Here is a 9522-nt window from a genome sequence, read left to right on the forward strand (position 1 = left end):
ACATCATTTCTTAAACTTACTTTCCAAAGACAGGCAGAAACTGGGTTGTCAAACAAACAAATAAACAAAGCCTCTCCTAAGAAATTCTACAATTTCTTTGCAACCTTGAATATTCTGACCACCCACTTGAAGCTCTCCTCTCCCATTAGCTTTCATGTAACTACTTTGCATTCTTCACTCAGAGGCAGAGGCAAAAGAATAGAAAGCAAGCGTGATGACAAACAAAAACTCATGTTCAAGCAAAGGCCCCTCAGAGTATTGATATTAAATAAGACACTTAGCTTCAATTTCCTCATCAGTAAAATGGGCATATTTGTTCATCTTGTTCACCAGTTTATAATGCTAATAAATAAAGTAATGGATCTGAAAATACCATAAAAGAAATAAAATACCCAAAGTAGCTGAGTATACTTGATAACCTGGAAGCAGACAGGATGCAAGAAACTATACTTAAAGATTCTTGCTACCAAATTTGCTATGAGACTCTGAAGGACCCAAAGCTTTGTATCTGACCTAGAATGTTTTTCACTATTAAAAGGTTTCAGAGTGTCTTCACCATGGCAGTACCAGCTCCATGAGAGCTCTTGCCAAGAAATTAAGAGCATTCACGTAAAAACTGCTCCAGCTTACCTGGACTCACGTCAAGATGCAAAAAAAAAAAAAAATCCTTATGACTATATCGGGGCCCTTTCATTTTTAAAAATATTGTGGGACATCAAAATACTAATGATACATCTTCAAATGTACAAGCATGTAAACTGAATTGGTCCATGTTAGTAAGAAACATTACCAGTTCTTGGAGAAGGGGCCCTTGCAATTTCTAAGGAGCAAGGCTTCTTTGTAACTGCTGTGTCCATGAGATCACATAGAAAATTCTCATTTTCTGAAGGAAATGTATCCAGAGAGGCAGATGGTACAATTTCCATAGTGTAATTCCTCTTCTTTGGATAGGACTCCTGAAAGGAAGGAGAAAAAATAAAAATAGCTTTGTGATAAAGACACAGCCTGTTTAATTTATAAAAACTAGAAAAGATAATAAGGTTCGTCAGTTCTTCTAAAAGTGATTGAGAGGTGATGATTCATCTGTTTGAATAAGTTATGCAATTGTGTAACCCCAATAATACCAGTGATCTTTTTAGAAAGGTCCTTGTAATTTGGTTCCCCTGAAGTTATCACTAAAGTTCTTGATTTCAAGTCATGATCTCTTTTTTTTATAAAATATGTGTATTTTCTACTTGTGGTATAAACAGTTGTTTAATCAACAGTCATTCCCAAGACTCTTCTCCTTTGCCTGCTTCCTAGAGATAGCCATATGACTCAGTTTTTGACCTGTTAGATACAAAGGGAAATTTGCTGGGAGGCTTCTTTAAAAATATTCTTTCCCCAGAGAAAAAAGATATGCAAAGAGGCTTTTGCAGAGTTTTGGCCATCCTCAGTTTCCTCTCTCTGGGTGAAGGTTTGATGTTTGGGGCAAGGATAGGCAAGTTGTAACCATAAGGCAGTAAGCCTCTTACCTCAAAAAGACAACTGGTCAAGAATGACAACAGCAGGATTTCTTAAAAGCCTGGGACCTTGATAATATCATTGAGTTGCTCAGATAGTTTCAGGACCAGTTTCTTCAGGCTTCTTAAGCAATTATTAAAGTTTCTTCTTGTTCGAGTCATTGCTAACTGGTTTTCAGTCATTTAGAAGTGAATGTGTTCCCACCCAACACACTTCCTTTGTGAATACTGTTAATATACTAAGGTTACTCTTTTCGGGTTAGGATGTGAGATTTGGACTGTGAAGAAGGCTGAGCACCGAAGAATTGATGCTTTTGAACTGTGGTGTTGGAGAAGACTCTTGAGAGTCCCTTGGACTGCAAGGAGATCCAACCATTCCATCCTAAAAGAGATCAGCCCTGGGTGTTCTTTGGAAGGACTGATGCTAATGCTGAAACTCCAGTACTTTGGCCACCTCATGCGAAGAGTTGACTCATTGGAAAAGACTCTGATGCTGGGAAGGATTGGGGGCAGGAGGAGAAGGAGACGACAGAGGATGAGATGGCTGGATGGCATCACTGACTCGATGGACGTGAGTCTGAGTGAACTCTGGGAGTTGGTGATGGACAGGGAGGCCTGGCATGCTGCGATTCATGGGGTCACAAAGAGTTGGACACGACTAAGCAACTGAACTAAACTGACTGAAGGTCTTATTCTATATTGCTGATTCTTCAATATATTCTAAAAATTGGAATTCATTTCATCTTATAATATCTTTAAATATTGTACAAGGCATTGTGTATTTGTGTGTGAGAGAGAGAGTGTGTATGTGTGTGTTTGTCACTCAGTCGTTCTCCACCTTTGAGATCCCATGGACTGTAGCCCACCAGGCTCCCCCATCCCTGGGATTCTCCAGGCAAGAACACTGCAGTGGGTTGCCATTTCCTTCTCCAATGTATGAAAGTGAAAAGTGAAAGTGAAGTCACTCAGTCGTGTCCAACTCTAGAGACCCCATGGACTGCAGCCCACCAGGCTCCTCTGTCCATGGGATTTTCCAGGCAAAAGTACTGGAGTGGGGTGCCATTGCCTTCTCCGATACAAGGCATTAATGGTCAGCAAATATTTATTGAGCATCTATCATATACATTTAGAATTATGCTAATCTCTGGAAATGTTTAAAAAATGAGTAAGACGTAATCCTTGCGCTCAGAAAGTTTGTAGTTTACCAGAAAAGGAAAACAGGTTATCTGCATGATAAATTTAACAATTAATCAGATTTACTTTTGATATATATTACCTTTATAAACCATACTTCATTATCAAAAGAAAGAAACAAATGAAAAAATAAACTCATTTTCAAAAAAGCTTCCAATATATATCCAAGGATTGGTAAAGATTTAGTACAAGCTCCTATTTTTTTTCTTTAATGACACTTACAGTATAGTAGAGTAAGTATTCAAGGTCAGAGTAATTGCTTTCAGACCATACCAGACCCTCGCACATCAAAGAGTCAATTATGTTCACTCTACTCTATTGAAAGCAGGAAATTGGGAGTAATTTATTTCTAACAACAAAGGGTGAGAAAGTTGAAAGCATCCAGAGGAAAGCAATCAGGATGGTATATGATTTAAAAACCATGTCACAGAAGAAATGATGAAAGGAACTGCAGTGTTCTATCCCAGACAAGTCGTATAGCAGCGTAATAGTTATCTCAATATATTTGAAAGGCTATCCCTCACAAGCTTCCCACAGAGTGGGAAAGGGTATAAGAGGCTGTGGTAGATTTATTCTAAAGTTCTTTGAGGCAGAATAAAGAAAAATGTTTATCAGTCAAGGAGGGCAAATTTAGATCAACACAAAAAACAATTTTCTGTGAATTAATAATATTGCTTATCTTCTAAAATAGATGTGCACTGATAAAATAATTAGCTAAAAGATAGCACTAGAAAGCAACACAATGAACTCCTCATAAGTGGAAATGCTTAGTTACTGATAAAATTATGTATAAAAGACACTGTACAATGACTATACCAGGTGACTGTAAGCTCCACGAGAGCTAGAATTTTTCTCATTCACATTCTATCCACAGAATCTAATATAACTCCTGCCACATAATGGGTCTTCAGTAAATACTAATTGATCAGCTGAACAGTCTCGAACATCATTTTAAACAAGTCTAAGTACCAGTTAGGAAAAGGAAAAGGATAATGCTTTTTAAAGATGTAAATTACTTTACTTCTCTGTCTTCCTTATTATTGTTTACTGCTTTGAATATCAAAAGTGAAAAAAGTGAGATTCAATGAGATTGTAATGAGTCTATGAAGAAAGTCTCTAGCTTAAACCTTGTTGTTTAGTCACCAAATTATATTCAGCTCTTTTGCGACCCCTTGGACTGTAGCCCACCAGGCTTCTCTGTCCATGGGATTTTCCAGGCAAGAATACTGGAATGGGTTGCCATTTCCTTCTCCAAGGGATCTTCCTGACTAGGGATTGAACCTGCATCTTCTACATTGACAGACGGATTTTTACCATTGAACCACCAGGAAAGCCCCAGCTTAAACCCTAGTTCATCTCAAAATTAAATTAATCCAAACAATCTATTTTTCATGGATTTGGTTAGGCTGGACTTTATAGAGAATTACGAGGATTTTAAAAGTCTTGAAAACAACTTTGAAATTTAACCACACAGGATGAGTTAGTAAGTTAAATATACATTTATTAAAGAAATATTAAAAATATAAAGAAATGGAAAAAATATCACATGAAAACCAGCAGGCTCAAATAACTAATAGTAACATTTTGGTGTATATTCTCCCAGATGGCTTCCATGTGTGTGGACATGTGGGTGTGTGTAAAGGAAAGACAAACTATTTTAAACAATAATGAAGTATACCCTCTTCATCTTCCTAAGGGAGTGTCATTATTTCTCATTGGCATAGAAGTCTGTAGTATACACATGGCCTCCTTATGGAGAGTGAGAGCCCCAAGGGAAGGAGATAGTTTTAGCAAAGCTGGACTTTTGTAACCAAATATTTCATATTGCCAAAAAGAAGCAGGGTATTCAACAGAATACCTGACAAGTATCTCTTGAAAGAGGATATATGACATTATAAAATGATAGAATAAATTCACATGTGTCCATGTTTAAAAGATAGAACATGACCACTGAGACCTGCCCCTCCCATCCTATATTCTCCTTTCTATTCCCACCCCTTCCCTCGGCAACTGGGGTTAAATCTTGTTCTGAACTTTGTGTTTATAATTCCCTGCATTGTTGTGAAACTGTATCTATATAAGTGAGTATTACCACACATTCATTTACACATTCTCCTGACAACAGACTTTTAAACATTTCCCAGATGTTTTGTTATTAAGAAAAGAAAGGAGGGCATTGCGTTTTCCCACCCCAAGTAGGATAAAGGTCCAAGAGATTTTCTGTAAAATTTACATAAAGATATTATATATATACACAAATGTATGTAATGTTTTCTGCTTTGATATTTTCCTTTAATAATGTATTCTGAACAAGTTTCAAGGACAAGTATATGACTACATAATGAATTTAAGTCCCAGTATACACATGATCATAACTCAGTCAATCTTACCATACTGAAATTTTAATGATTTTCTTTTAAGGGAGCATTATTGTGCATGTATCCCTGTTTACATGCTCAACCACATATTTGAACCATATATATGCTTATATAATTGAATCTGTTTGTGGGTTTTCTAATTATTCTATATATCAGTCTATTCTAGCACCACAACCCTACTGTCTGGCTCTTTGCAACCCCATGGACTACAGCCCACCATGCTCCTCTGTCCATGGAATTCTCCTGGCAAGAATACTGGAGTGCGTAGCCATTCCCTTCTCCACGGGATCTTCCTGACCCAGGGATTGAACCCAGGTCTCCCGCATTGTAGGCAGATTCTTTACCATCTGAGACACCAAGGAAGCCCTTGATTAAACTATTTGGAAGGATATGTCTCTCTGCATATTCATCCTTATCAAAGCATTTATGATTATCCTCATGTCTATTTTTCAAAAAAGTTCTTTAAACATTTTTGTCAATTTCTCCTCAAATCATTGCCTCTCCTTTGCTTCCTATCAGTAAACAGTACTTCCATACACCAGTCACTTAAACAACTTGGGGACAATTCTTCATTCTCACTCTTCTTCAGCATCATGCCCAGTCATTCCCTAAGTCCCATATTCAACATTGAATTCTGTACCTCAAACACATTCATTTCTCTCTACCCCCGCTAACACCTTGGTCTGGGTCACCATTATTTGTTACTTGAACTGCTGGAACACTTCCAAACTGGTCTCCTTGCCTCTAGCCCTGCTCCTCTCACAATTAATTCACTTTCAAACACTACCATGTTACTAATAGAAAGTCAGGTCAAAATAAATTCATTTCATTTCATCATAACTTTATCTGATGAAAGAATCATAAAATGTTCTAGTCATAGTACATATTGATTCTTTTTAAATATTTAATATGGTCTTTCATAATATCTTAGAATTTCTATGCTGAATGATTACATTCAATGCATTAATTATCCAGAGAATAAACTCATTAAAATAACAAGATCTGGAAGAATGAACTAAAGGGGAAATATAATCCCATTAATGTAAGATGATGGTGCTAATAACTAAAGACCTGCTTGTCTAGCACCTAAAAATGTGCCACCTGCATAGTAGGACTCTACGAATGCATGCTAACAAAGAAATACATAAAATAGCTATCATTTCAGTTAGTATTTCAAGGCCTGATTCCTTGACTAGATTAAAGAACTACAGAGGCAAGTGCTGAGTTCCAGGTCGCTTCAGTTGTGTCCAACTCTTTGCAATCCCATGGACTGTAGCCTGCCAGGTTCCTCTGTCCATAGGAATCTCCAGGCAAGAATACTGAAGTGGGATGACATGCCCTTCTCCAGGGGATCTTCCCGACCCAGGGATCAAACCTGTGTCTCTTACATCTTTTGCATTGGCAGGCAGGTTCTTTACCACTAGCGCCACCTGCTGCTGCTGCTGCTGCTAAGTCACTTCAGTCGTGTCCGACTCTGTGCGACCCCAGAGAAGGCAGCTCCTCCGTCCCTGGGATTCTCCAGGCAAGAACACTGGAGTGGGTTGCCATTTCCATCTCCAATGCATGAAAGTGAAAAGTGAAAGTGAAGTCACTCAGTCGTGTCTGACTCCTAGCGACCCCATGGACTGCAGCCTACCAGGCTCCTCCGTCCATGGGATTTTCCAGGCAAGAGTACTGGAGTGGGGTGCCATTGTCTTCTCCGAGCACCACCTGGGAAGCTCAAAAATGAAAGTGTAGCCTGCCAGGCTCCTCTGTCTATGGAATTCTCCAGGCAAAAATCTGGAGTGGATAGCCTTTCCGTTCTCCAGGGGATCTTCCCAACCCAGATATCAGATCCAGGTCTCCCACACTGCAGGAGGATTCTTTACCTTCTGAGCCACCAGGGAAGCCAGTAAAGACCACAGCAAAACATTTTTTTCATGTAGTATGCACTTACTAAACATTTGTTGAATTAATGAAATCTGAAACTGTTGTTGTTTAGTCACTAGGTCCTGTCGACTCTTTTGTGACCTATGGACTGTAGCCCACCAGGCTCCTCTGTCCATGGGATTTCCCAGGCAAGAATACTTGAGTGAGTTGCCATATCCTCCAGGAGAATCTTTCCAGTCCAGGGAAAAAACCAACATCTCTTGCATTGGCAGGTGGATTCTTTACCACTGAGCCACCAGGGAAACCTTCTGTGGCTTTAGGACTGTACTGTCCTAGATGGCAGCCACCTACAACTGTTTAGATTTAAATTAATGAAATACAATTTGAATTTAGCTCCTTGCTTTCATTTCAGGGGCTCAGTGGCTGCATGGTGGCTCCCACGTTCGACCATGCAGACTTGGCACTTTTACGGCTGCAGAAGCATCTATTGGACTGCACGTGTCTGGCTCCAGAGAGGTGTCTGCCCCCAGAAGGGTGTCTGCTGACCTTGACAACAGGAGAGTCACAGAGAGCTTTCCAAATCCCAGTGCCCAGGCTGCACCCTCAGCCATTTCATCACAACCTCTGGGGATGCAGCCTAGCCCTCTCACAGGTGGCAGGGTCGTTTGGAGAGTTGTCAAAGCAGACATGGCCAGGCCCTACTCTTAAAGAACTTCAGATTCAGTAGTCAAGGGCGGGATGCAAGAATGTGCGTTTCCAACTTGCTGCAAGGGAGCTCTCTTCATTTATTAAACATTTGTTGAATTAATGAAATCTGAAATAATATCATTCAAAAACTATCACAGATTCAAACCACTGTAAGAAGAATAGCAAATTATTCTTTATGAAGTTTTTACAGTCTGAAAAGTAAATAACGTTTCATTAGTCAGATGATTATCATTTAGCTCTCATAACAGCCCCCCTCTCAAGAGTCTTCTCCAACACCACAGTTCAAAACCATTGATTTTTTGGTGCTCAGCTTTCTTTATAGTCCAACTCTCACATCCATACATGACTATTGGAAAAACCATAGCCTTGACTAGATGGACCTTTGTTGGCAAAGTAATGTCTCTGCTTTTTAATATGCTATCTAGGTTGGTCATAGCTTTTCTTCCAAGGAGTAAATGTCTTTTAATTTCATAGCTGCAGTCACCATCTGCAGTGATTTTGGAGCCCTAAAAAAAATAAAGTCAGCCACTGTTTCCCCATCTATTTGCCATGAAATGATGGGATCAGATGCCATGATCTTAGTTTTCTGAATGTTGAGTTTTAAGCCAACTTTTTCACTCTCCTCTTTCACTTTCATCAAGAGGCTCTTTAGCTCTTCTTCGCTTTCTGCCATAAGATTGGTGTTATCTGCAAATCTGAAGTTATTGATATTTCTCCTGGCAATCTTTATTTCAGCTTGTGCTTCTTCCAGCCCAGCATTTTTCATGATGTACTCTGCATATAAGTCAAATAAGCAGGGTACAATATACAGCCTTGATATACTCCTTTTCTTAGTTGGAACCAGTCTGTTGTTCCACATCCAGTTCTAACTGTTACTTCCTGACCTGCATAAAGATTTCTCAAGAGGCAGATCAGGTGGTCTGGTATTCCCATCTCTTTCAGAATTTTCCACAGTTTGTTGTGATCCACGCAGTCAAAGGCTTTGGCATAGTCAATAAAGGAGAAATAGATGTTTTTCTGGAACTCTCTTGCTTTTTCCATGATCCAGCAGATGTTGGAATTTGATCTCTGGTTCCTCTGCCTTTTCTAAAACCAGCTTGAACATCTGGAAGTTCACGGTTCACGTATTGTTGAAACCTGGCTTGGAGAATTTTGAGCATTACTTTACTAGCATGTGAGATGAGTGCAATTGTGCAGTAGTTTGAACATTCTTTGGGACTGCCTTTCTTTGGGACTGGATTGATTTTATGGGCTGAAGAATTGGTGCTTTTGAACTGTGGTGTTGGAGAAGACTCTTGAGAGTCCCTTGGACTGCAAAGAGATCTAACTAGTTCATCCTAAAGGAAATCAGTCCTGAATATTCATTGGAAGGACTGATGCTGAAGCTGAAACTCCAATACTTTGGCCACCTGATGTGAAGAACTGACTCATTTGAAAAGACCCTGATGCTGGGAAAGACTGAAGGTGGGAGGAAAAGGGGATGACAGAGGATGAGATTGTTGGATGGCATCACTGACTCAATGGACATGAGTTTGAGTAAACTCTGGGAGTTGGTGATGGACAGGGAGGCCTGGCATGCTGCAGTCCGTGGGGTCACAAAGAGTTGGACACGACTGAGCAACTGAACTGAACTGAACAGCCCTCCCAGTGTTACTATGATCCCCATTCCGAAACTAAGGCTTGGAATTATTAGCTGTCCAATATTAACTAACATCTGGTTAATGGAAGTTTTAGGGCTACAACCTAGGTCTTATATCAGTAACTATAGTGTTCGTACTATTGCATCACAGATAAAAGGACTATGACAAGATCTTTATTGCCAGAACTAAAGGAAAGAGGAAACTGCTCATTGTTAGGTTATACCTAACCCT

The 9522-nt window shown here is 39.5% G+C and overlaps 1 protein-coding gene across 4 annotated transcripts in view; it reads right to left on the reverse strand.

Moving 5' to 3' along the window:
- ANKS1B (ankyrin repeat and sterile alpha motif domain containing 1B) overlaps positions 1 to 9522 on the reverse strand; it is a 1158555-nt gene that overhangs the window by 762345 nt on the left and 386688 nt on the right. For all 4 annotated transcript variants that reach the window (XM_024992182.2, XM_024992180.2, XM_024992184.2 and 1 more), the window contains exon 10: positions 791 to 956. In XM_024992182.2, coding sequence (XP_024847950.2) covers positions 791 to 956 — 166 coding nt within the window. The remainder of the gene's footprint in view (positions 1 to 790; positions 957 to 9522) is intronic.

Source organism: Bos taurus, chromosome 5, assembly GCF_002263795.3.
Source record: "Bos taurus isolate L1 Dominette 01449 registration number 42190680 breed Hereford chromosome 5, ARS-UCD2.0, whole genome shotgun sequence".
NCBI lineage: Eukaryota > Metazoa > Chordata > Mammalia > Artiodactyla > Bovidae > Bos > Bos taurus.